This window comes from Syzygium oleosum, unplaced genomic scaffold (genome assembly GCF_021117445.2).
Source record: "Syzygium oleosum isolate NSW1041296 unplaced genomic scaffold, Sole_v2.1 Sole_v2.01, whole genome shotgun sequence".
In the NCBI taxonomy this organism is placed as follows: domain Eukaryota; kingdom Viridiplantae; phylum Streptophyta; class Magnoliopsida; order Myrtales; family Myrtaceae; genus Syzygium; species Syzygium oleosum.
In genome coordinates, this window is record NW_026607485.1 from 18,061,253 (window position 1) to 18,088,319 (window position 27,067).

The window sequence follows — 27,067 nt, forward strand, 5'->3', positions numbered from 1 at the left end:
CTTCGCCGGTTGACTGAACAAGAGCAGAAATTGTTGATTGGAGAAAAGAAATGGACAGGTGGCTGTGGCGATGCAAGGGAAAGAGTAGCTGGCGGTGGTGGTAATGCTGCTGTTAGTGAGAGGAAGCAAATGGCGTGGGGACTTAGCATAGCAGAATAATGTGTTGACCGAATAATTGAAAGTGGATGAAGTGTTAGTGATGGCGTGGAAGATGGAAAAGTAGAAGAATGGGTTGACCACGTAAATTTGTTGCATGAAGTCGGTGGAAAAAGAAATGGCGTGCAAGAATTCAACTTGGGTGGATAACGTGACTAAAGTTCATAGTGTAAACGAAGGACATGATAAGGTCAAGACGGTTAATTCGTAATACAACGTTAACAAATGAAATGATAGATAATTGTAGGATGGTCTTGCGGTAGTTGACAAGGTGATGGTACGGTGGTTTCGTAATAATATCCGAGTCTTCCGAAGTTGACGCTTCCGTAGCTCGTCGATGGTTATTTAAATTCTCACGTAACGTTCCGTTACGTACGCTCGTTAAACTAACGGATGAAATTTTTGGGATGTCACATTGCGGCCATCGACCCAGGCTCTCGGCGGCCACAGCGAGGGCGGGCGAGGGCCGCGACGCCCTCGCCGACGAACGGCAAGGGCTTTGCGGCCCTCCCCCTTGGGCCGGCAGGGGTCGCCGGCCCTTGCCCAGTGGCTCGCCACCTTCACCGGTGATTTGCTGGCTCAACGAAGAAGAAGAAGAAAGGAAAAAAAGAAAGAAACGAAAGAAAAGAAAAGAAAAGAATAAAAATAAAATAATCAATAAAAAAATTCAATTTTTTTTAAAAAAATTGAAAAATTATCTACCTTAGCGCCACGTATGACAGCCGGTGCTAACATCAACGATTTCCGGCCAAAATAAGCCAGAAAGACTAAATTGGCAAATAATCAATAGGTTAAGGACTAAATTTGCACAATTGAAAGGTTTATGACTGAATTGGCAACTTTTTTAAAGGTTTAGGACTGAATTGACAAAATTGAAAGATTTAGGACTACATTGGTCGCCGTACAAAAGGTTTAGGACTTTTTGGACAATTTTCCCAACATTTTATCCAACTCTTTGTTTCATGGCTGAACTGATGCTAGTCTCTAGATAAGGCTTTGATTAGTCCCACACTTTCTACTGTTCAGAGAAGCCAAGGGCTTGTTTGGTAACCGGCCAAATAGTGTTTGATTTTATTATTTTGTTCTCGGGAACAAAAAAGAACAGAAATCCGTTTGGCAAATTTTTTGTTCCTAGAAATAGTTTTGGAACAGAATCAAGAATAAAAAACGGAAAAGAAATTTTTTTTTTCTTCTTCTTCTTTCTTAGCCTGTGGCTGGTGGCTGGCGAGGGCGAGGGTCGCCCTCGCCGGACCCTCGCCATATCCGACTAGGGCGACTTGCAGCTTGTGCGCGGGTCCGATCGATGAGGGCAGCCCTCGCCCGAGTCGCAACGCCCTCGCAGGCCTTGGCCTGTGGCCCGTCGCTGGCCCTGCCGGCGATCTGGCCATGGGCCAAGGAAGGAGAAGAAGAAAAAAAGAAAAGAAAAAAAAGGAAAAAAAGAGAAAGAAATATTAAAAAATTCAAAATATTATTAATAAAAAGAAATTTTGTGCAGCTACCAAGCGTATTTTTGTTCTTTTTCTATTCCAGGAATAAAAATTTTAGGCAGTTACCAAACGCTTTCAAATACTCGGAAATTGTTTCCGGGAATGGAATAAAAAAAAAATCATTTATGAGCAGAAATTATTTTCGGAAATATAATGGTTACCAAACGTACCCTAAATTAGTTAGCAGAACGGGATTAGTCCCTACTCCGGACGCACTTTTGACTTTTGCTTTTTTGTTGTTTAACTCGAAGCTTTCACGATATACGCATTTCGACATATATATAATGTGTTTGAATTTTGTATAATGTGTTGAATTTTGCCGGGGAAAGCAAAAGTGAAAAAAATGTTTGAAAAAAAGCAGGGCCATTCGAGCATGACGAGGGTAATATATATCCCTTGAAATTAGGGAAAATTATCCAAAAAGTCTTAAATTACTGAACTTTTACCAATTCAGTATTAAATCTTTTAATTGTGATAATTGAGTTTTAAACATTTTTATATTTTTGCAAATTAAGTTTATTTGGTCAATTTTGGTCAGAAAATCGCTGACATGGATACCGGTCGTCCTACGTGGCACGGCCGCATTGCATGGACAATTTTAATAATATTTGAATATTTTTCGAATATATATTATTAATTTTTATTTTATTTTTCCTTTTTTCTTTGCATTTACAACTTTGGCCAGTGAGGCTTGTCGAGCCCTTGCCAGCCACGAGCAAAGCTGGGCGAGGGTCACCAGGCCCTAGGCGGCGACAATAAAAAAAAAAGAAGGAAAAGAAAGAAAAATAATAAAATAATAAAAAGTTTGAAAATTTATTTAAAAATTTGTCTACATTTGCGCTATCCGTTTCACGTAGAATGACCAGCGTCTATGCCAGCGATTTCCAGCCAAAATTAGCAGGATTGACTTAATTTGCAAAAATAAGAACTCAGTTGGTAAAAATTGCAATAGATTTTTAGATTTTTTTTGGATACTTCTCCCCCTCGGCAGTGTTATGACCTTGAACTTTTGACTTTCGTGGATTGAAATGAATTTTGTCAAGAGTTTGTCTATTCCTATTGCCCTTATGCAATAATTCAACCCACTTTGCTATCATGGGTTCCTCTAAGATAATGCGTGGATATAATCAACTTGGACTTTCTTCGTCGGTCCATAATAAAATGGACAAATTCCGTCTCTCTGTCATTATGGAATTCCACCCACATTTCTAGTAAATTTCAAACATTAGTTCTAGATCCTACATTCCAATTGAGCCTTGTCTATACAAAGATCAAAAGACATTAGAGAAAATGGGTTTTGCGATGGATCGTGAAAAATAAAAAAGTTGTAAAAAAGCAAAAAAAAAAGGAAAATGATATGGCCAGATAGTAATATTGTATAATAACCTTAGTAAAGCCTACATAGTTAATTAGAGCTCCAACTTAAAAACCGGAGGCCGCTTGTTCGGTTCTCGCAACTTTACATGTGAAATTGCTCTAGCCGGAGAGTGTGAACTTTATTGGTTTACGAGCTTGCACGGTGTTTCATGAGCATTTGAATAGATCAAGTGTTTCTAGATTATAATAAAATAATCCAACGTGGTGGGCAATTGAGAATGACACATTTTTTTGGTTTTTTTTTTTATGTGGATTGTCGTTCTGCTTTTGTTTTGTCACCCGCCAAGTTATGCCATATTGTTAGGTCTTTCCCGGGCCTTATTTTCTAAAAGATCCAAGTTTTAAGTCTAGACCCCGAACTTTTTTTTGTCTAAGAAAAAACTCAAAACTTTAGGTCCATTTTCAAATTTGTCCCGAATTTTTTTTGTCTCAGAAAATAACCCCAAACTTTAGGCCATTCTCAAATTTGCCTCGAATTTGTTATGTCTAAAAAAAATCACAAACTTTCATTCCATTATCAAATCTATCTCATGGTTTAGTCCCAACTTGACGTGGCATTCCCACATCAATAACGAATCCACATTAGCAAGGTGACATGAAAAATTATCACCAAAATGAGACTGTTCGAGGATATGAAAATTAGGGACGACTAATGACGATTTTTGTATAAAGAGCTAATGAGGCAGATTTTGGATTAGAGTAATTGGTGATTTTTCTGGAATAGATTTAGGCCTGGACCTAAAGTTGAGGGATTTTTTTTTAGACAAAAAAAAGTTTGGGTAGATTTGGACGGTACCTAAATTTTGGATTTTTTTTCTAGATAAAAGAAAAGTTCGGGACAACATTGGGATTAGAGCTGAAGTCGGCAGTTTTTTAAGGGAAGTAGGTTGGTCCTTTCGCCAAGAGTTGTCATTTTTTTATGTTCTTGACCTCTTATATAATGGGAAAAATGACACAAGCAGTATCTGAATTATTGGCTTAATGTGCAATGTGATCCCTAAGCTTTTAATTTGTTTAATGTCATCTCTAAACTTTTGCTATATGTTCAATTTAGTTCCTAAGCTAAATAAAAATATTCAATATATTCTTTCTATTAATTCAAGTTTTGAGATTATATTGAATATTTATTAAAAATTTAAGGATCGTATTGAACAAATTAAAAGTTCAGAGGCTGTATTAAATATATCAAAAATTTATGAATGAATTTGGGAACCGTTTCCGTCGTTATCTAACAAAGTTGTCGATTCGACCATTTTGTCAACCCTACGAGGTCAGCAGTTTTCACAATTGGCGTTTGGAGAAGTAGGTGAGGAGACACTAACGTCAGCACGTGCGTCTTCGGTAGTCTCTTTCCACCTACTGTTCCCTCCTTAAAATGCTCCGCTCATCCGACAGTTCCGTCATCGTCTCGGTGCAGTGAGCGAGATCGAGCTCGAGCTAGACGACGGCGGCGGCAATGGCGACGACGACGGTGAGGAGGATCAAGCTGGGGTCACAGGGCCTGGAGGTCTCCGCGCAGGGGCTGGGCTGCATGGGCATGTCCTCCTTCTACGGCCCCCCCAAGCCCGACTCCGACATGATCGCCCTCATCCACCACGCCGTCGGCTCCGGCGTCACCTTCCTCGACACCTCCGACATCTACGGCCCCCACACCAACGAAGTCCTCCTCGGAAAGGTCAGATCTTTTTCGGGTTAAGGTCTCGGCTTCCGCATGGTGTTGTAGTATTAGCATGATCGTGCCGAATTCTATGATCCCGCGTCTTGGTTTTCTGTTTTTGGGTGCAATGTTTGGGGTTTTCTTGTGTTGATTTGGTGTTGTGTTGATTTGGGTGTTGAGCTTGAGCAGGCGCTGAAGGGAGGGGTGAGACAGAAGGTGGAGTTAGCGACCAAGTATGGGATCAGCTTCGCGGACGGGAAGAGGGAGGTCCGGGGCGATCCGGCGTACGTGAGGGCGGCTTGCGAGGCCAGCTTGAAGCGGCTCGATGTCGATTGCATCGACCTATACTACCAACACCGTATCGATACCCGCATCCCCATCGAAGTCACTGTATGGATCCTCGTTAAACCTTTACCTCTCTTAAGACTTTCTCTGAGCCAGATGATCGGTTGCTAACTAGATTGGTGTTGATGATGCATCGACATGGTTGTTAAGACTTTGTAGTCTTTTGTGGCAGAAATGAACTATTTCCTTGCCTTTTGAATTATAAGATACTGTTAAATGAGACTTAAGTTCAGTTAGTATCAGAGTTCAAGATGCGGCACGGTGTTGTTAAAGAGGTTGTGGAATTTAGTATTTTAGTGGCTGAGTTTTTTGTTTTATGGGCATCTTTGACAAGTTAAGGGTCAACAAGTATGAAAATTATTTGAAATCTTCCTTTGAGATGAAAGTGCTACGGGGTTCATCCTGATTTATATATACTTTCTGTGGAGAAATTTGATTGTTGACATATCATTGTGAAATATGACAAGTAATTGGAATACTTCTTTTATTTGCCCTCTTCAGTGGTACATTAGATCTAACTAGTTAACTTAATACCTCTGTTATTTGCCCTCTTCTATGATAGATTAGAGAAATCTACCTCTGTTGACTTTAATACCTTGCGGCTTTTTTGTTGCATTGAGATGCATAAAGATTGACTAATCTTTGCTGAGAACTAACTAGTCAAAATGCAATGTTTGGAAAGTCAGGGAACCCAAACTATTTAGGGATCAGGACACAATATAAGCTAATGATGTGCACAATTTTCTGGATCTTAACACGTAAGATCTTGACTGCTGCTGTTTTGTCATGTGAATATTCACAGATTGGAGAGCTAAAGAAGCTCGTTGAAGAGGGTAAAATCAAGTACATCGGTTTATCCGAGGCCTCTGCGCCAACAATCAGAAGAGCACATGCTGTTCATCCCATCACAGCGGTGCAATTGGAGTGGTCGCTGTGGTCGAGAGATGTGGAGGCAGAGATCGTTCCCACATGCAGGTAAGAAATCACTCTGTTAAATTGTTTATGCAGTAACAACAGCTTTCATCTGACTCTGCTCTTCCTTAAAATGGTGACTAGGGAGCTTGGCATTGGAATTGTTGCGTACAGTCCTCTAGGACGAGGATTCTTTTCTGCTGGCTCCAAGTTGTTGGAGAATCTCTCCAAAAATGACTTCAGACAGGTCTGTTTCTTCTGGTCAACATAATTAGATGCTCGCAGTGACTGTCATTCTCATTGAAGTGCTGGAAAGCTGTTCTTGTGGTATAAAGAAAAAGTATCTGGATGGGATGAATAACATTTGGTAACACAAATGCTTCATATTCTTATGTCTTCAATCCAGCACACGCCAGACATCCCACCTTTCGTGATTCTAGATTAATGCAAAATCATGACTAGTGGCTTAATGAGCCTGAAAGAGGCAGTGTCCCAGATTCTCACGCTTTTGGGAATGAATAAATATAGGTTTATTTGTAAGTTCCTCTGTTTCCCAGCCTTCCCGCCATTTGCTAATCACTATCCTTTCCCCACTTTCCACCCACCCTTTTTCTCTCATCTTTCTTCACAAGATTAGCGATATCTGCTCAAAATAACCGACACCAGTATCCGGCCCTGGCCCTCCGTCCTTTTCTATTCTCATCTTTCTTCACAAGATAAATGATATCTTGACTCAACCAGTTCTTGAGTGAGGACTTCGTAACACCCTTCTTATGGAAGTTTTGGGATCAAAAGTTTCTATCTGACATAAAGCCAATTGTGTATTACTTCCCGCCATTAGTGTTTGACTAGCGATTGTGCTGGGCAAGTGAAGTAGCTGTATTTTTTAGCTAAAAGAGCTTTACGTCCGATAACATTCTTCTACACATCATCTAAATGGACAAATGGTACCATCACACGTACAAAATTTAGATTGTCGATTTTGTTTCTGTTGTCACATCTTACATCAAAACCATCAGCCTTGCGGTAGTTGCTAGATCACTTCGTTCCACATTTCTAATGTTTACAATTTGGGACAAGATATATTAATCATTTCAAGATAATCTCTAAATAATCATGCTTTCCAGATACACAGTGGTCGTGCACTTCCAAATGCTTATCATGTCAAGTAATAAGACAATCTGATGGCATGCAATGCAACTACTTTGGCACTTGTTGCCGTAGAATTTGGCGTTAAAAGGAAAATGATAGTTGCTCATATGCTCTCTGCTGAGACAGTGCTCTATGTTATGCAGTCCCTACCAAGGTTCCAGCCAGAGAACTTGGCTCACAACACGAAGGTATTTGACCGAGTGAATGAAATTGCGCAAAGAAAGGGATGCACCCCGTCGCAGTTAGCCCTCGCCTGGGTACACCATCAGGGCAACGACGTCTGCCCGATTCCCGGCACGACCAAGATCGAGAATTTCAACCAGAACATTGGAGCTCTGTCAGTGAAACTTACACCGGAAGAGATGGCCGAGCTCGAATCAATTGCTTCTGCGGACAATGTCAAGGGTGGCAGGTACGATGGCAGCAGCCCTTCATGGGAAAACTCCGACACTCCACCCCTTTCTTCATGGAAACCCACTTAGAAACATGTCTGCTTCTGTCGCTGCATCCTTGATATGCATAGTTTGAGCATTTGCTGCTGAAGTATTTTGAGGCTAATGTTGTGTGGCTGTTATAAGCATGTGTAAGAAGAGAGTACTTCTTATCCTGTAATAAAATATGAACTGCAGGGTGTAACTGTTGTCGTTCTGTATAAGCGACATTCACCTTGAGAAGATTATAGATGTGTAATAATAAGCTTACTGGGAGAGATCACTTGCGAAACACAGAGTGAGTTGAATACTAACCGAGCCTGGCGTGCCGATTATATCGGGGTGACTTTTAGAATCAAGAAATTGGGATTTTGAGCCATTCGAACTGATCCGTACATACTAGAGCGACTCTTTATTCACTTCAAACATGAGTTCAACACTTACACCGAGTGCAACATTCTCTGAGGATTGGTTACTATTCATAGAAGCAAATGCTAAGAGGCACGTTTTCTATAACAGCACGATCCCTGAACCGATGGCTCTCCGGAATGCTTTGCTTTGTGTTTAATTTTCACCATCCAAAGTCCATGAACCTTTAAGTACTGGTTTGTCTAAGTGGTCACCCTTCCTAATCGGGAAGGGGGAGGTGGAGAGTTCGATTCCTCAACTTTTCATGGGGGATTAGGAGAGAGGACGTTTAGTTTTAGATGTGGGTTTCAACTCCCACGCTCTGCAAAGAAGCAAGGCAAAATTTTGGTAGTGAGTTGAGAGTTATTGTAGAATAGATAAAAAAAGAAGTTCACGAGCCTTTAGGTAGACAGATTTTTGGCTCGTGCCTTTGCATTATATTAAAATGGTCGGATATAATGAGCAAGTTTCCTAAAATTAAAAGCGACACTCCTATTGTTTTTTTTTTTTTGGGGGGGGGGGGTTAGAGTGGAGCGATGTTGTTCTGTTTTGCTTTGGGAAAAATTACACCAATAGTTTTTCTAATCTAGCCCAATGTGTAATCTCGTCGTTAAACTTTTAATTTATTCAATATGACCGTCGAACTTTTGGTACGTGTTCGATTTAATATCCAGACTAGAAAATCCAATGAATAGATAGAGTGCAAGGATATATAATTTAGAAACTAGATCAAATATTTATTAAAATTTCGGGATTACATTGAACATGTTAAAAATTAAAAATTAAGAGGGAATATTGCACGGTAGACAGATGGCGTAGCTTCGCATCGTACGACCATACATTAATTGACTTTCCTCTCTTGGAAGCATTTGGACACGTGGCGGATGCAGAGCATTTTACCAGATTTGGGAAAAAAAAAGAAAATCCATTTTTTAAAATTTATACCGTTGACTTCAAAACGCGCCAACCGAACGCCTGCCACTCGCGCCCATAAGAGCTCGGCTCAATCCAACAGCTTCGGTGTCGTCTCGGTGCAGGGAGGGAGCGAGCGAGCTCGAGCGAGATGACGGCAACGGCGGCGTCGACGGTGAGGAGGATCAAGCTGCGGTCGCAGGGTCTCGAGGTCTCGGCGCAGGGGCTGGGCTGCATGGGCATGTCCCCCTTCTCCGGCCCTCCCAAGTCCGACCCCGACATGATCGCGCTCATCCGCCACGCCGTCGGCTCCGGCGTCACCTTCCTCGACACCTCCAACATCTACGGCTTTAACGCCGATGAAATCCTCCTCGGAAAGGTCCGTTTTTTAAGATATTGAGCCGCGACTCCATTTTAAAGGTTTTGGCTTTTTAGATCTATTAGTTGACAGTCCTCGCACAAAAATCTGCATGTTAATCAGTCTTCTTTTTTTCTACGATCCTGCATATTGGTTTTCTGTTTTTGGGTGCAATGTTTGGGGTTCTCTTGTGTTGATTTGGTGTTGAGTTTGATCAGGCACTGAAGGGAGGGGCGAGACAGAAGGCGGAATTGGCGACCAAGTTTGGATTCAGCTTCGCGGACGGGAAGGTGGTGGTCCAGGGCGATCCCAAGTACGTGAGGGCGGCTTGCGAGGCCAGCTTGAAGCGGCTCGACGTCGATTGCATCGACCTCTACTACCAACACCGTATCGACACTCGGGTCCCCATCGAAGTCACTGTATGGATCCTCATCGAACCTTTCCCTCTCTTAAGACTATCTCTGAGCCACATCATCATGTTGCTAAACTAGACTTATACATCGTGTAAGACATTGTTAAAGGAGACTTAAGCTCAGTTGTAGTCGAGGTCGAGATAAATGAGCATGAAAATTATTCGATATCTTCCTTTAAGATGAAAGTTCTACGGGGTTCATCCTGATTTATAAACGAGAATCACATTGAAAGTTGTTCCTTGACTTGCTGCGGAGACATTTGATTCTTGACATATCATTGCGAATTATAAAAAATACTTGGAATACTTCTTTTATCTGCCCTCTTCAGTGATAGATTAAAGAAATCTACCTCCGTTGACTTGATGCCTGGCAACTTTTTTGTTGCTTTGAGATGCATAAAGATTGACTAATCTTTGTTGTGTTGTCATGTGAATATTCAAAAATTGGAGAGCTAAAGAAACTCGTTGAAGAGGGTAAAATCAAGTACATCGGTTTATCTGAGGCCTCTGCATCAACAATCAGGAGAGCACATGCTGTTCATCCCATCACGGCAGTGCAATTGAAGTGGTCGCTGTGGACAAGAGATGTGGAGGCAGAGATCGTTCCCTCATGCAGGTAGAAAATCACTCCGTCAATTTGTTTATGCAGTAACAACAGCTTTCTTCTGACTCTGCTCCTCCTTTAAATTGCTACTAGGGAGCTTGGCATTGAAATTGTTGCGTACAATCCTCTAGGACGAGGATTCTTTTCTGTTGGTTCCAAGTTATTGGAGAATTTCGCTGAGGATGACTTTAGACGGGTTTGTTTCTGCTGATCAACATAACTAGATGATCACAATGACTGTCACTCTTATCAATGTGCTCAAAACTATGATTTCTTCTGGTATACAGAAGAACTAGCCCCACACCCACCGTTCTACATTAGTGTAAAATCATACTAAATGGCTTAATGAGCCTGAAAGATGCAGTTTCCCGAATCTCATGCTTTAGGGAACATACAGATATAGACTGACTTGTAAGTTCCTGCTTCCCAGCCTTGCCACCATCTGCTATTCACTATCCTTTCCTCCTTTCCTCCCATCCTTTTTCTCTCATCTTTCTTCATACGATTAGCGATATTTCCTCAATATAAGCAACACCGGTATCCGGCCTCAGCCTTCCGTCCTTTTTTATTCTCATCTTTTGTCACAAGATATCTTGACAGAACCAGTTCTTGACTGAGGACTCGCTAACACCCTTTTTTGGAAGTTTTGGGATCAAGATCCTATCTGACATAAAGCCAATCGCGGATTACTTCCCGCGATTGGTGTTTGACTAGTGATTGTGCCTTTCAAGTGAAGTATCTATTGTTGTTTTAGTTAAAAAGAGCTTTACTTGCGATAATATTCTTCTACACTACATGTAGATTTGGGAATTAATGAAAGTTGATTATTTTTTATGAGACAAAAAAAAGTTTGGGCCAGAATTGTCACACGACCTAAAGTTGGTGTTTTTTTACGAGATAAAAAAAAGTTCGGGTCAGAATTGTCACTTAATCTAAAGTTTGTTTTTTTTTTAATTAACTCTGTAGATTTGTGATTTCTTTCTTTTGAGTGCGATCAATGTATTCCATCACTTGAAGGTAGATTGTTGCTTTTGTTTCTGTTGACACATCTTACATCAAAACCATCAGCCTTGCATGGTAGTTGCAAAAGCTATTCTCTCCACATTTCGAATGTTTATGATTTTGAACAAGATAATCTAATCCTTTCAGTCATGCTTTCCAGAAACACTGTGATTGCCAACTTCCCAATGCTTATCATGTCAAGTAACAAGACAATCTGATGGCATGCAATGCAACCACTTCTAGTATTTTTTGCACTTGTTGCCTTCGAATTTAGTGCTAATAAGAAAATGATAATTGCTCATATGCTCTCCACTAAGACAGTGCTCTATGTCATGCAGTCCATACCAAGGTTCCAGCCAGAGAACTTGGCTCACAATGCGAAGGTATTCGACCGAGTGAATGAAATTGCGCACAGAAAGGGATGCACCCTGTCGCAATTAGCCCTCGCCTGGGTACACCAGCAGGGGGACGACGCCTGTCCGATTCCTGGCACGACCAAGATCGAGAATTTCTACGGGAACATTGGAGCTCTGTCCATGAAGCTTACACCAGAAGAAATGGCTGAGCTGGAATCGATTGCTTCTGCAGACAATGTCAAAGGGTGGCAGGTACATAAGCAGCTTGCCTACGTGGGAAAACTCCGATACTCCACCCCTTTCTTCATGGAAAGCTGCTTAGAAACATGTCTGCTTCTGTTGCTGCATCTTTCGTATACAGTAAGCATTTGCTGGTTGCTGCTAAAGTGTCTTGAGGCTATGTTGTGTGTCTGTTATAAGTACGTACTTAACATCCTGTAATAAAATGCGGACTTCAGAGAGTAACTGTTATCATTTTGTATAAATGACATTCACCATGAGAAGATTATAGGATTAATAACACGAAAAACCTCAAACTGGTACATCTGTGATAAATTTATCTCAAACTAATTTTTTGACTATAAAAAAATCCCAAACTGGTGCACCTGTGATAAATTTACCCTAAATTGATTTTTTTTAACCACCAAAAACCCTAAACCAGTACAATTGTGACAAATTTACCATATGTTAAATTTAACGGAAACTAACAGAGGGTAAAATTGTTACAGATGTACCGGTTTGGGGTTTTTAGTGGTATTAACCCAAGATTATAAATGTGTAGAGAGCTTATCAGAGGAAAGATCACTCAAGAAATGCATAGCGAGTTGAATATTGTTTTAATGACAATCATGTATAGAAAAGAGAGAAAAGAAAAGAAAAGGGACACTCAATCGTTAACATGGTTCAGACGACCAAGAGTATAATCCCTTGGAAGCTTACATCCACGGTGGTAAATCCCCAATTCATCTTATTTTCTTTGGGAGGATTCATTATCTTTTAATAGAGAGCAATACAATGGGTTACAGTCATTAATTTGGTAACTATAGCTATCGAACAATATAGCATGATCTCCTATTATATTGGGATTATAATGATTTGGCATCCTTATCGTTCCATCCAACTATTGGGTAATGGGGTGACATTGTCCACAAACTTGGTGTTATACTCCATGGGAGACTCTGCAGGAGCAGCTCCAAGTTTTCCAGTCTCTTTTAACAAGTCAAGAGTATATTTCCTTTGAGAGATGAATAGTCTTTTACTAGAATAAGCCACCTCTATACCAAGAAAATAACGCAAGTGTCCCAAATCCTTGATGTCAAGCTTCACATTCAAGGTGTCGCTTGAGAGCCTCGATTTCATGAAGATTATCACCGGTAATAACTATATCAGCCACATAGACAAGGATAGCCGCCGTTCCTTTGGCACTTCGCTTCACAAACAAGGAGGAATCCGAATCACCCTTTTTGAAACTCACACTTTCAAGAGTGGAACTTAATTTTCCATACCAAGCACGTGGCAATTGTTTGAGGGCGTAGATGGCTTTATTAAGCTTGCAAACTGCATTTGGTTGATTTTCTAAAGGTTGTCTAGGAGGAATGTTCATATAAACTTCTTCTTCGAATTCACCTTATAAAAATGCGTTTTTACTGTCCATTTGAAAGAGTGGCCAATCACAATTTACTACTATAGACATCAATACTCTCACGATGTTTATTTTTGCTACGGGAGCAAATGGTTCTTTGTAGTCTTCACCATATGTTTGAGTGTAGCCCTTAGCAACAAGTCTTACCTTGTGATGCTCAATGGAACCATCACTCTTGTATTTAATTTTATTCATCCATCTACGGCCAATGGAACTCTTTCCTTCGATTAAGGTAACGATATCCCAACTGTGATTTTTATCGAGTGCTTCTAGCTCTTCTTTCATAGCATCTCACCACACTTGAGAACTTCTAGGTTCGAGAAAGGTAGCAGGTTCTTTTTGAACATTAACAGCTAATTAAAAAAACATGGAAGGCAGGCGAAACTTTATCATAGCAAATATAATCCTATATAGGAAATCGTGTAGAATGATAAGTGGTGAAGTCACGAAATCTAGTACATGGTTGTGAAATCCGAGTGGTCCTTCGAATTGGAGTGGGAGTGGCAAAAGCAGGTGTATGCTCTTCCATATCAACAATTTCATCCACTTACTCTGGAGCAAGAGCAGGATCATTGTTATCACTGATACGATCAGTTACAATCAGCAAGGGAGCAACTTCAACATCAAACCCACTATAGTCTAAGTCAGTATCACTATTCTCCCCCTGAAGATGAACCCTATTAGAAAAAAAAACATATGAGTCTCATCGAAGACAACATCACAAGAGATAAATACCTTCTTAGTGGATGGATCGAAACATTTATACCCCTTCTTGATAGAGGAGTAACCAATAAAAACACACTTGCGAGCACAAGGATCAAGTTTTCCCTCGGGAGAAGAACAAAACAAACACTTCCAATTATTCGAAGATGTGTAATATTCACAAGTCACCCAATAAGGACCTCCAGTGGAGACTTGTAGTGAAAGATCTTACTGGGGAGACGATTAATCAAGTAACAACTAGTGAGCACCGCATTTAACCAATATGTGAGTTACCATGAAATGACAAAGCTCTTGTCACTTCAAGTAAGTGATGATTTTTCCGTTTGGCTACCCCATTTTGTTGGGGGGTGCCAACACAATAGGTTTGATAAACATTTCCCAAAGACTTAAGAAACGACTTAAAATGATGATTTATATATTCCATCACATTACCGGTTTGGAGAATTTTGATATGCCGACCATATTGAGTGTAAACCATATTACAAAATTCTTGAAACACTTTCAACACTTCACTCTTAGAGGTCAATAAATAAATCCAAGTGGTGTGGGACTTATCATCACTAAAAGTAACATAATATTTAAAACCATCACGAGAGACCACATAAGCATTACCTCAAACATCAGAGTGTATTAATTCAAAGAGTTCTTGTGAAACATGTGTGCTAGAGATAAAAGGCAGTTGTGCTATATTTACTAGAAGTCCTAAAACTTGTCACCAAAGTGCAATTGAATCCTAAAACTTGTTAAATTGGTTCAATCGAGTCCTAAAGTTAACACCGTCCAATTTAACTAACGGAAAATGCTGACATGGCTTTTATTATTATTTTTTATATCCTACGTAGCAATGACGTGCCTTTTTTCATTATTTTAATATTAATTTTATTTAAAATAAATTTAAAAATAAGCTAAAATTAAAAAAAATAAAAATAAAAAAGGGTGAAGGACGACAGTCGGGGAGGGAGGGCTTGCCCTCCTCGCCCCTGCCATCCCACCATCACCGGGAGGGGCCGGCGAGGGTGGGGGGACGACAGGCGGGGGTCGCCAGGCCCCGGCCAAGGGCCGGCGACCCTTGTCGACGGTGGGTGAGGGCCTACGGGCCTCCCCCAGATCAGGCATGGGTCGCCGGCCCTCGCCCATACCTGGACGAGGGTCGCCAGTGGCGGCCGACCCCCGCCAGATCTGGGGGAGGGCCACCACTGGCGGGGGTCGGCCGCCACTGGCGACCCTCGCCGAATCTGGGGGAGGGTCGGCGACCCTCGCCCGATCTGGGGGAGGGCCGTGACCCCTTGCCCAGATCTGGGCGAGGGCCCGCAGGCCCTCGCCTGCAGTTGGCGAGGGTCGCTGGCCGGGGCTTGGCGACCCCCGCTTGCCATCTCCCCCATCCTCGCCGGCCCCTCCCGGCGATGGTGGGGCGGCGGTGATGGCGGGAGGGCAAGCCCTCCCTCCCCGCTTGTCCCCTTCCTTTGTTTTTTTTAGTCTTTTTTAAAAATTTAATTTAAATAAAAATAGTATTTAAAATCAAATTTTTGCCAAAATGACGTCGTTTTAACCACGTTACCGCTACGTGGGAGAGAGAAAATATTAAAATAAGCCACGTCAGCATTTTTCATTAGTAAGCTTGACGGTGTTAAATTTAGGACTCATTTGAATCAATTTGACAAGTTTTAAAACTTGATTGCACTTTTTGCAAGTTTTAGGATTTCTAGTGAACATATCCCACGGCAATTTATGCTATTTCGAATAATGACAAGTTTCATAATGACTCGAATTAAGATAAAAATTGGCATTCAAATTATGCAACACATTATCTGAGGGGGTATCCCATGCATAAATGCTTGGTTGAAACGTTAAGGGTTAATACCACGAAAAACTCCAAACTGGTACACTTATGATAAATTTATCCCAAACTATTTTTTTGACCACAAAAAACTCCAAACTGGTACACATGTGATAATTTTATTTCGAACTATTTTTTTGATCACTAAAAATCTCATATTGGTACACCTGTGACAATTTTACTACCGAACTAATTTTTGACAACAAAAAATCCCAAACTGGTACACTTGTAATAAATTTACCCTCCGTTAGTTTCTGTTAAAAATTATGTCAAATTGCTAATTTTAACGACACGTGGTAGTTGAAAAGTATACCGGTTTTGGGTTTTACTTCTCTGTTTGTCACAAGTTTACCAATTTGTGATTTTTCGTAATATTAATCCAATTTAACGGACACTAACGGAGGGTAAATTTGTCACAAATGTATTAGTTTGGGGTTTTTAGTGGTCAAAAAATTAGTTCGGGGGTAAAATTGTCACATGTGTACCGGTGTTAGGTTTTTGGTAGTAAAAAAAATAGTTCGGGGTAAAATTGTCACAAGTGTATAAGTTTAGGGTTTTTTATGGTTAAAAAAATAATTCGGGGTAAATTTGTTATAGATGTACCAGTTTGAGATTTTTTGTGATAAAAAAAATAGTTCGGGGTAAAATTATCATAAATGTATTAATTTGTGGTTTATTGTGGTATTAATCCAAACGTTAATTTAGTTTAGAAAAATACGGACATAACCTGTTCATGTTTATAATTGGGGTTAGAGTTGGTGCAATGTTGTCCTGTTTGTTTTGTTTCTTTTGTTTTTGTCACTTTCTAAGTCGTGGCGTATTCCGGACCAAAATGATTTTGAGGAATCGGCAGCATCTCCACCAAGGTTGGTGTCTTATCCACGGTGTTTGCGGACAAGACGGCGTGGAATCAACTCTCCTATAGTAAGCTAAGCTCGGCTCCACCCATCATCTTCGTCATCGTCTCAGTGCTGCAGGAAGCCATCAGAGCTTCCTTCTCCGTTCTCTTCTTTGCATCCACCTCGAGGTAGACGACGGCAGCGGCGGCGGCGATGGCTGCGTCGACGACGGTGAGGAGGATCAAGCTGGGGTCGCAGGGCCTCGAGGTCTCCGCGCAGGGGCTGGGCTGCATGGGCATGTCCGCCCACTTCGGCCCTCCCAAGTCCGACCCCGACATGATCGCCCTCATCCACCACGCCGTCGGCTCCGGCGTCTACCTTCCTCGACACTTCCGACATCTACGGACCCCACACCAACGAGATCCTCCTCGGAAAGGTCTGCTTTTTAGATAACCCATTTCGAAAGTTCGCGGCTTTTTGGATCAACTAGCTGATATGTTAGTCGGGCCGTCTTTGTTTGCCTTCCTAATCTGATCTGTTTTCACGCTTGGGTGCGTTAAGCTTAGCCTCAGCTTCCGCTTGAAGTGGGTATGCTTATGGTGTTGTAATATTAGCTTGGTCGTGCGGAATTCTACGATCCCGCGTCTTGGCTGTCTTTGTTTCGGGGAAATTTTTGGTTTTTCTTGTGTTGATTTGGTGTGGATTTTGAGCAGGCGCTGAAGGGAGGGGTGAGACAGAAGGTGGAATTGGCGACCAAGTTTGGAATCAGCTTCGCGGATGGGAAGTCGGAGGTCCAGGGCGATCCGGCGTACGTGAGGGCGGCTTGTGAGGGCGGCTTGATGTCGATTGCATCGACGTCTACTACCAACACCGTATCGATACTCGTGTCCCCATCGAAGTCTATGGATCCTCTCATGGAAACCGTTCCCTCTCTTAAGACTTTCTCCGAGCCGTATGATCAGTTGCTAAACTAGATTAGCGGTGATGATGCATCCTCATGGTGTTAGAAGTTTGTTCGATTTTGTGGAAGAGATTAACTACTTGTAAGATAGTGTTAACTGAGACTTAAGTTCAGTTGATTGTCGAGGTCCAGATGCGGCACAATGTTGTTAAAGAGGTCGTGGAATTTAGTAATTTTAGTGGCTGAGTTTGTCTTTTGGGCATCTCTTGCAAGTTAAGAGTCAACGAGCATGAAAATTATTTGAAATGTTCCTTTGAGATGAAAGTGCTATGAGGTCATCCTAATTTAGATACGAGGATCACATTGAAAGTTGTTCCTGGACTTTCCGTGGAGACATTTGATTCTTGACATGTCATTGTGAAATATGAAAAATACTTGGAATACTTCTTTTATTTGCCCTCTTCAGTGATAAATTAGAGAAATCTATCCCCGTTAACTTAATGCCTAGCAACTTTTTTGTTGTTTTTAGATGCATAAAGATTGACTAATCTTTGTTGTGTTGTCAGGTGAATATTCAAAGATTGGAGAGCTAAAGAAACTCGTTGAAGAGGGTAAAATCAAGTACATCGGTTTATCCGAGGCCTCTGCGTCAACAATCAGGAGAGCGCATGCTGTTCATCCCATCACAGCTGTGCAATTGGAGTGGTCGCTGTGGACAAGAGATGTGGAAGCAGAGATCGTTCCCACATGCAGGTAGATAATCACTCTGTTAATTTGTTGATGCAGTAACAGCAGCTTTCTTCTGACTCTGCTCTTCCTTTAAATTGTTACTAGGGAGCTTGGCATTGGAATCGTTGCATACAGTCCTTTAGGACGTGGATTCTTTTCTGTTGGCTCTAAGTTATTGTAGAATTTCACTGAGAATGACTATAGACGGGTTTGTTTCTGCTGATCAGCATAACTAGATGCTCACAGTAACTGTCATTCTTGTTGAAGTGTGCAGGGAACTACGAGTTCTTGTGGTATTCAAAAAAAGTACCTGGAGGGGATGGATAACAATTGGTGACACAAATGCTTTATATTCTTATGTGTCCTCTCCAGCACTAGCCCTACACCCACATCTCTGATTCTTAATTAGTGTAAAATCATAATTAATGGCTTAATGAGCCTGAAAGATGCAGTTTCCCGATTCTCATGCTTTTGGGAATATACAGATATAGACTTACTTGTAAGTTCTTGTTTCCCAGCCTTCCCACCATTTGCTATTCACTATCCTTTCCTCCGTTTCCGCCCATCCTTTTTTCTTTCATCTTTCTTCATAAGATGAGGCATATTTCCTCAGCATAAGCGACACCGGTATCCAGCCTTAGCTTCTGTCCTTTTTTATTCTCATCTTTCTTCACAGGATAAATTATATCTTGACAAAACCAGTTCTTGACTGAGGACTCCCTAACACCCTTTTTTGGAAGTTTTGGGATCAAGTTCCTATCTGACATAAAGCCAATTGTGGATTACTTCCCGCGATTAGTGTTTGACTTGTGCCCGGCAAGTGAAGTAGCTACTGTTTTTAAGCTAATCGAGCTTTACTTCCGATAATATTCTTCTACAATTCATGTAGATTTGTGATTTCTTTCTTTTGAGTGTTATGAATAAATTCCATCACATGTAGGTAGATTGTCGCTTTTGTTTCTGTTGTCACATCTTACATCAAAACCATCAGCCTTGCGTGGTAGTTGCTGAAGCACTTCTCTCCACATTTTGAATGCTTAAAATTTTGAACAAGATAATCTAATTCTTTCAATCATTCTTTCCAGATACACAGTGATTGCAAACTTCCAAATGCTTATCGTATCAAGTAACAAGACAATTTGATTGCATGCGATGCAACCACTTCTAGTATTGGTTGCACTTGTTGCTGTAGAATTTGGTGCTAAAAGGAAAATGACAGTTGCTCATATGTTCTCCACTGAGACAGTGCTCTATGTTATGCAGTCCATACCAAGGTTCCAGCCAGAGAACTTCGCTCACAATGCGAAGCTATTCGACCAAGTGAATGAAATTGCGCAAAGAAAGGGATGCACCCCGTCGCAGTTAGCCCTCGCCTGGGTACACCACCAGGGTGACGACGTCTGCCCGATTCCCGGCACGACCAAGATTGAGAATTTCAACCAGAACATTGGAGCTCTGTCCGTGAAGCTTACACCTGAAGAAATGGCTGAGCTGGAATTGATTGCTTCTGCGGACAATGTCAAGGGTGGCAGGTACCCAAGCAGCGTGCCTACGTGGGAAAAATCTGATACTCCACCCCTGTCTTCATGGAAAGCTGCTTAGGAAACATGTCTGCTTATGTTGCCGCATCTTTTATATACAGAGTTTGAGCATTTGCTGCTAAAGTATTTTGAGGCTTGTGTTGTGTCTGTTATAAGTACGTGTATGAAGAGAGTGCTTATTATCCTGTAATAAAATCTGGACTTGAGAGAGTAACTGTTATCATTTTGTAAAAATGACATTCACTATGAGAAGATTAAAGATGTGTAGGAAGCTTATCGGGGGAAGATGACTCAAATTATAAATGTGTAGAGAGCTTATCAGGGAAAGATCACTCAAAAAAATGCAGAGCGAGTTGAATATTGTTTTAATGATAATTACGTATAGAAGAGAGATAAAAGAAGAGAAAAGGGACACTCAATCGTTAACTTGGTTTAGACGACCAAGAGTATAATCCCTTGGAAGCTTACATCCACGGTGGTAAATCCCCAATTCATCTTATTTTCTTTAGGATGATTCATTATCCTTTAATAGAAAGCAATACAATGGGTTTCAATCATAATTTGGTAACTACATCTATCGCATAACCAGTATGATCTCCTACTATATTGGGATTATGATGATTTGGCATCCTTATTGTTCCAACACTTCCCCGCCAAGCTGGAGCGAAGACATCCTCAGAGTTCAGCTTGGATATCATATTCTGGAAAACACTTTTAGAGAGAGCCTTGGTGAATACATCTTCAAGTTATTCATCACTACGGACATAGGGAGTTTCAATTGTCTAGTCTTGAACCTTTTCACGAACAAAGTAACAATGGACTTCTATATGTTTTGTCCGTTTACGGAAAACTGGATTTGAAGCAATATGGATTGCGGCTTGATCATCACAAAATAACTTAATAAGAGACATAGGGGTTCCAAACCCCAATTCTTGCGCAAGCAATCGAAACCAAACCATTTCACTTGTAGTTGACGCCATGGCTCTATATTCGGCCTCTGTACTGGATCTTGCCACAATAGTCTGTTTTTTACTTTTCCAAGTTACTAAGTTGCTGCCTACAAAGGTGCAAAAACATGTAGTTGATTTTCTGTCCGTAGGACTCCCAGCCCAATCTGCATCAGTGTACCTTACAATACCAGTATGACCATGTTTCTTCATCAAAATACCTTGACCTGGACTGGACTTTAGGTGCCGAAGTATGCGATCCACAAGCACCATATGTTCTTCAGTAGGAGCATGCATGACTTGGCTTACATAGCTGATAGTAGAAGCAATATCTGGATGAGTAATGGTTAAGTAAATTAGCCGTCCAACCAAACTTTGAAACTGACTACTATTGGGTAAGGGGGTGACGTTGTCCACAAACTTAGTGTTATACTCCATGGGAGACGCTACAGGAGCAGGTCTAATTTTCCCAATCTCTTTTAACAAGTAAAGAGTATATTTCCTTTGAGAGATGAATAATCATTTACTAGAATAAGCCACCTCTATACCAAGAAAATAGTGCAGGCGTCCCAAATCCTTGATGTCAAGCTTCAACTTCAAGTGCCGCTTGAGAGCCTCGATTTCATGAAGATTATCACTGGTAATAACTATATCATCCACGTAGACAAGGATAGCCACCGTTCCTTTGGCACTTCGCTTCACAAACAAGGAGGAATCCGAATCACACTTTTTGAAACCCACACTTTCAAGAGCGGAACTTAATTTTTATACCAAGCACATGGCAACTATTTGAAGCCGTACAGGGCTTTATTAAGCTTGCAAACTGCATTTGGTTGATTTTCTAAAGGATGTCCAGGAGGAATGTTCATATAAACTTCTTCTTCCAGTTCACCTTGTAAAAACACATTTTTAATGTCAATTTTAAAGAGTGGTTACTGCTATAGACATCAATACTCTCATTGTGTTCAATTTTGATATGAGAACAAATGTTTCTTTATAGTCTTCACCATATGTTTGAGTGTAGCCGTTACCAACAGGTCTTGCCTTGCGACGCTCAATGGAACCATCACTCTCGTATTTAATTTTATACACCCATAACGGAACTCTTTCCTTCAGGTAAGGTAACGATATCCCAACTGCAATTTTTATCGAGTGCTTTCAGCTCTTCTTTCATAGTATCTCGCCACACTTGAGAACTTCTAGGTTCAAGAAAAGTAGCAAGTTCTTTCTAAGCATCAACAGCTGATAAAAAACATGGAAGGCAGGCGAAACTTTATCATAGCAAATATAATCATATACAGGAAATCGAGCATAATGATAAGTGGTGAAGTCACGAAGTTTGGTATATGGCTGTGAAATCCAAGTGGTCCTCTGAATAGGAGCAGGAGTGGCAGAAGCAAGTGTAGGCTCTTCTATATCAACAATTTCATCCACTTGCTCTGGAGCAATAGCAAGATCACTGTTAGCACTGATGCGATCAGTTACAATCGACAAGGGAGCAACTTCAACATCGAACCCACTATAGTCTAAGTCAGTGTCACTATTCTCTCCCTGAAGGTGATCCCTATTAGAAAAAAACAAATGATTCTCATCGAAGACAACATCACGAGAGATAAATACCTTCTTAGTACATGGATTGAAACATTTATACCCCTTCTTGACAGAAGAGTAACCAATAAAAACACACTTGCGAGCACGAGGATCAAGTTATCCCCCGGGAGAGTGAACAAAACAAACACTTCCAAATATTCGAAGATGTGAAATATTCACAGGTCGCCCAATAAGCACCTCCATTGGAGACTTGTAGTGTAAGATCTTACCGGGGAGACAATTAATCAAATAACAACTAGTGAGCATCGCATCTGACCAACATGTCTCAGAAAAGTTATCATGAAATAACAGAGCTCTTGTCACTTCAAGTAGGTGACTATTTTTCCGTTTGGCTACTCCATTTTGGTGAGGGGTGCCAACACGGGAGGTTTGATGAACAATTCCCAAAGACTTAAGAAACGACTCAAAATGATGGTTTGTATATTTAGTCCCATTACCAGTTTGGAGAATCTTGATATGCTGATCATATTGAATGTGAACCATATTACAAAATTCTTGAAACACTTTTAACACTTCACTCTTAGAGGTCAATAAATAAATCCAAGTGATGCGGGACTTATCATCAATAAAAGTAACATAATATTTAAAATCATTACGAGAGATCACAGGAACATTACCCCAAACATCAAAGTGTATTAATTCAAAGAGTTCTTGTGAAACATGTGTGCTAGAGGTAAAAAGCAGTTTATACTTCTTCGAATAATGACAAGTTTCACAATGACTTGAATCAAGATAAAAATCGGCATTCAAATTATGCAGCACATTATCTGAGGGGGTGTCCCACGCATAAATGCTTGGTTGAAACTTTAATTTAGTTTAGAAAAATAGGGACATAACCTGTTCATGTTTATAATTGGGGTTAGAGTTGGTGCAATGTTGTCCCGTTTGTTTTGTTTCTTTTGTCTTTGTCACTTTCTAAGCCGTATTCCGGACCAAAATGATTTTGAGGAATCGGCAGCATCTCCACCAAGGTTGGTGTCTTATCCACGGTGTTTGCGGACAAGACGGCGTGGAATCAACTCTCCTATAGTAAGCTAAGCTCGGCTCCACCCATCATCTCCGTCATCGTCTCAGTGCTGCAGGAAGCCATCAGAGCTTCCTTCTCCGTTCTCTTCTTTGCATCCACCTCGAGGTAGACGACGGCAGCGGCGGCGGCGATGGCTGCGTCGACGACGGTGAGGAGGATCAAGCTGGGGTCGCAGGGCCTCGAGGTCTCCGCGCAGGGGCTGGGCTGCATGGGCATGTCCGCCCACTTCGGCCCTCCCAAGTCCGACCCCGACATGATCGCCCTCATCCACCACGCCGTCGGCTCCGGCGTCACCTTCCTCGACACTTCCGACATCTACGGCCCCCACACCAACGAGATCCTCCTCGGAAAGGTCTGCTTTTTAGATAACCCATTTCGAAAGTTCGCGGCTTTTTGGATCAACTAGCTGATATGTTAGTCGGGCCGTCTTTGTTTGCCTTCCTAATCTGATCTGTTTTCACGCTTGGGTGCGTTAAGCTTAGCCTCAGCTTCCGCTTGAAGTGGGTATGCTTATGGTGTTGTAATATTAGCTTGGTCGTGCGGAATTCTACGATCCCGCGTCTTGGCTGTCTTTTTTTCGGGAAAATTTTGGGTTTTTCTTGTGTTGATTTGGTGTGGATTTTGAGCAGGCGCTGAAGGGAGGGGTGAGACAGACGGTGGAATTGGCGACCAAGTTTGGAGTCAGCTTCGCAGACGGGAAGGCGGAGATCCGGGGCGATCCGGCGTATGTGAGGGAAGCTTGCGAGGCCAGCTTGAAGCGGCTCGACGCCGATTGCATCGACCTCTACTACCAACACCGTATCGACACTCGTGTCCCCATCGAAGTCTCTGTATGGATCCTCTCATGGAAACCGTTCCCTCTCTTAAGACTTTCTCCGAGCCGTATGATCAGTTGCTAAACTAGATTAGTGGTGATGAAGCATCCTCATGGTGTTCAAAGTTTGTTCGATTTTGTGGAAGAGATTAACTACTTGTAAGATACTGTTAAGTTCAATCGATTGTCGAGGTCCAGATGCGGCACGATGTTGTTAAAGAGGTCGTGGAATTTAGTAATGTTAGTGGCTGAGTTTGTCTTATGGGCATCTCTTGCAAGTTAAGGGTCAACGAGCATGAAAATTATTTGAAATGTTCCTTTGAGATGAAAGTGCTATGAGGTCATCCTAATTTAGATACGAGGATCACATTGAAAGTTGTTCCTGGACTTTCCGTGGAGACATTTGATTCTTGACATGTCATTGTGAAATATGAAAAATACTGGGAATACTTCTTTTATTTGCCCTCTTCAGTGATAAATTAGAGAAATCTATCCCCGTTAACTTAATGCCTAGCAACTTTTTTGTTGTTTTTAGATGCATAAAGATTGGCTAATCTTTGTTGTGTTGTCATGTGAATATTCAAAGATTGGAGAGCTAAAGAAACTCGTTGAAGAGGGTAAAATCAAGTACATTGGTTTATCTGAGGCCTCTGCGTCAACAATCAGGAGAGCACATGCTGTTCATCCCATCACAGCTGTGCAATTGGAGTGGTCGCTGTGGACAAGAGATGTGGAAGCAGAGATCGTTCCCACATGCAGGTAGATAATCACTCTGTTAGTTTGTTGATGCAGTAACAGCAGCTTTCTTCTGACTCTGCTCTTCCTTTAAATTGTTACTAGGGAGCTTGGCATTGGAATCGTTGCATACAGTCCTTTAGGACGTGGCTTCTTTTCTGTTGGCTCCAAGTTATTGGAGAATTTCACTGAGAACGACTTTAGACGGGTTTGTTTCTGCTGATCAGCATAACTAGATGCTCACAGTAACTGTCATTCTTGTTGAAGTGCAGGGAACTACAAGTTCTTGTGGTATTCTGAAAAAGTACCTGGATGGGATGGATGAAAATTGGTGACACAAATGCTTTATATTCTTATGTGTCCTCTCCAGCACTAGCCCTACACCCACCTCTCTGATTCTTAATTAGCGTAAAATCATAATTAATGGCTTAATGAGCCTGACAGATGTAGTTTCCCGATTCTCATGCTTTTGGGAATATACAGATATAGACTTACTTGTAAGATCTTGTTTCCCAGCCTTCCCACCATTTGCTATTTACTATCCTTTCCTCCGTTTCCACCCATCCTTTTCCTTTCATGTTTCTTCATAAGATGAGGCATATTTCCTCAGTATAAGCGACACCGGTATCCAGCCTTAGCTTCTGTCCTTTTTTATTCTCATCTTTCTTCACGGGATAAATTATATCTTGACAAAACCAGTTCTTGACTGAGGACTCCCTAACACCCTTTTTTGGAAGTTTTGGGATCAAGTTCCTATCTGACATAAAGCCAATTGTGGATTACTTCCCGCGATTAGTGTTTGACTTGTGCCTGGCAAGTGAAGTAGCTACTGTTTTTAAGCTAATAGAGCTTTACTTCCAATAATATTCTTCTACACTTCATGTAGATTTGTGATTTCTTTCTTTTGAGTGTTATGAATAAATTCCATCACATGTAGGTAGATTGTCGCTTTTGTTTCTGATGTCACATCTTACATCAAAACCATCAGCCTTGCGTGGTAGTTGCTGAAGCACTTCTCTCCACATTTTGAATGCTTAAAATTTTGAACAAGATAATCTAATTTTTTCAATCATTCTTTCCAGATACACAGTGTTTGCAAACTTCCAAAATGCTTATCGTATCAACTAACAAGACAATTTGATTGCATGCGATGCAACCACTTCTAGTATTGGTTGCACTTGTTGCTGTAGAATTTGGTGCTAAAAGGAAAATGATAGTTGCTCATATGTTCTCCATTGAGACAGTGCTCTATGTTATGCAGTCCATACCAAGGTTCCAGCCAGAGAACTTCGCTCACAATGCGAAGCTATTCGACCAAGTGAATGAAATTGCGCAAAGAAAGAGATGCACCCCGTCGCAGTTAGCCCTCGCCTGGGTACACCAACAGGGTGACGACGTCTGCCCGATTCCTGGCACGACCAAGATTGAGAATTTCAACCAGAACATTGGAGCTCTGTCCGTGAAGCTTACACCTGAAGAAATGGCCGAGCTGGAATTGATTGCTTCTGCGGACAATGTCAAGGGTGGCAGGTACCCAAGCAGCGTGCCTACATGGGAAAACTCTGATACTCCACCCCTTTCTTCATGGAAAGCTGCTTAGGAAACATGTCTGCTTGTGTTGCCGCATCTTTTATATACAGAGTTTGAGCATTTGCTGCTAAAGTATTTTGAGGCTTGTGTTGTGTCTGTTATAAGTACGTGTATGAAGAGAGTGCTTATTATCCTGTAATAAAATCTGGACTTCAGAGAATAACTGTTATCATTTTGTTAAAATGACGTTCACTATGAGAAGATTAAAGATGTGTAGGAAGCTTATCGGGGGAAGATGACTCAAGAAACACAGAGCAAGTTGAATACCAACCGAGCCCGCAATGCCAGTTCATCAGGGTGACTTTTAGAATCACGAAACCGGGATTTCGAGGAATTCAACTCCTCCATACATACTAGACCGACACTTTGTTCACCTCAATCATGAGTTCAATACTCAGACAGTGTGCAATGTTCTTTCGGGATTGGATGCTAGACAAAGAAGCAATTGCTAAGAGGAACTTTTTCTAAAACAGCACCATTGCTTCTCTTAAAAGACCGTCGAGGTTTCCCATGGGACTGTTGGGAGAGGCTCGATCGATCATCATACTTATCAAGAAGGTAC

The 27,067-nt window shown here is 41.4% G+C and overlaps 2 protein-coding genes and 2 pseudogenes across 2 annotated transcripts in view; all 4 read left to right on the forward strand.

The window, feature by feature from the left end:
- Nucleotides 1-4,367: 4,367 nt before the first annotated feature.
- Nucleotides 4,368-12,030, forward strand: LOC115662354 (probable aldo-keto reductase 2; annotated as a pseudogene).
- LOC130134533 (probable aldo-keto reductase 2) overlaps nucleotides 8,968-27,067 on the forward strand; it is a 51,531-nt gene continuing 33,431 nt past the window's right edge. The window contains exon 1 of the mRNA XM_056311029.1: nucleotides 8,968-9,216. Coding sequence (XP_056167004.1) covers nucleotides 8,989-9,216 — 228 coding nt within the window. The 5' untranslated portion in view covers nucleotides 8,968-8,988. The remainder of the gene's footprint in view (nucleotides 9,217-27,067) is intronic.
- Nucleotides 16,631-19,995, forward strand: LOC115666640 (probable aldo-keto reductase 2; annotated as a pseudogene).
- On the forward strand, nucleotides 23,343-26,668 carry LOC130138076 (probable aldo-keto reductase 2). The gene is made up of 5 exons (XM_056311045.1): nucleotides 23,343-23,718; nucleotides 23,996-24,196; nucleotides 24,767-24,939; nucleotides 25,021-25,123; nucleotides 26,177-26,668. The coding sequence occupies exons 1-5, from the start codon at nucleotides 23,497-23,499 to the stop codon at nucleotides 26,513-26,515; spliced, it is 1,038 nt and encodes a 345-aa protein (XP_056167020.1). The 5' UTR covers nucleotides 23,343-23,496; the 3' UTR covers nucleotides 26,516-26,668.

Bases quoted from the DNA above. Each gene is read 5' to 3' on its own strand.
- LOC130138076 (XM_056311045.1), top strand. From the start codon at position 23,497: ATGGCTGCGTCGACGACGGTGAGGAGGATCAAGCTGGGGTCGCAGGGC. The intron at 24,197-24,766 runs GTATGGATCCTC...GAATATTCAAAG, and splicing joins GTGTCCCCATCGAAGTCTCT to ATTGGAGAGCTAAAGAAACT. The intron at 24,940-25,020 runs GTAGATAATCAC...AATTGTTACTAG, and splicing joins GAGATCGTTCCCACATGCAG to GGAGCTTGGCATTGGAATCG.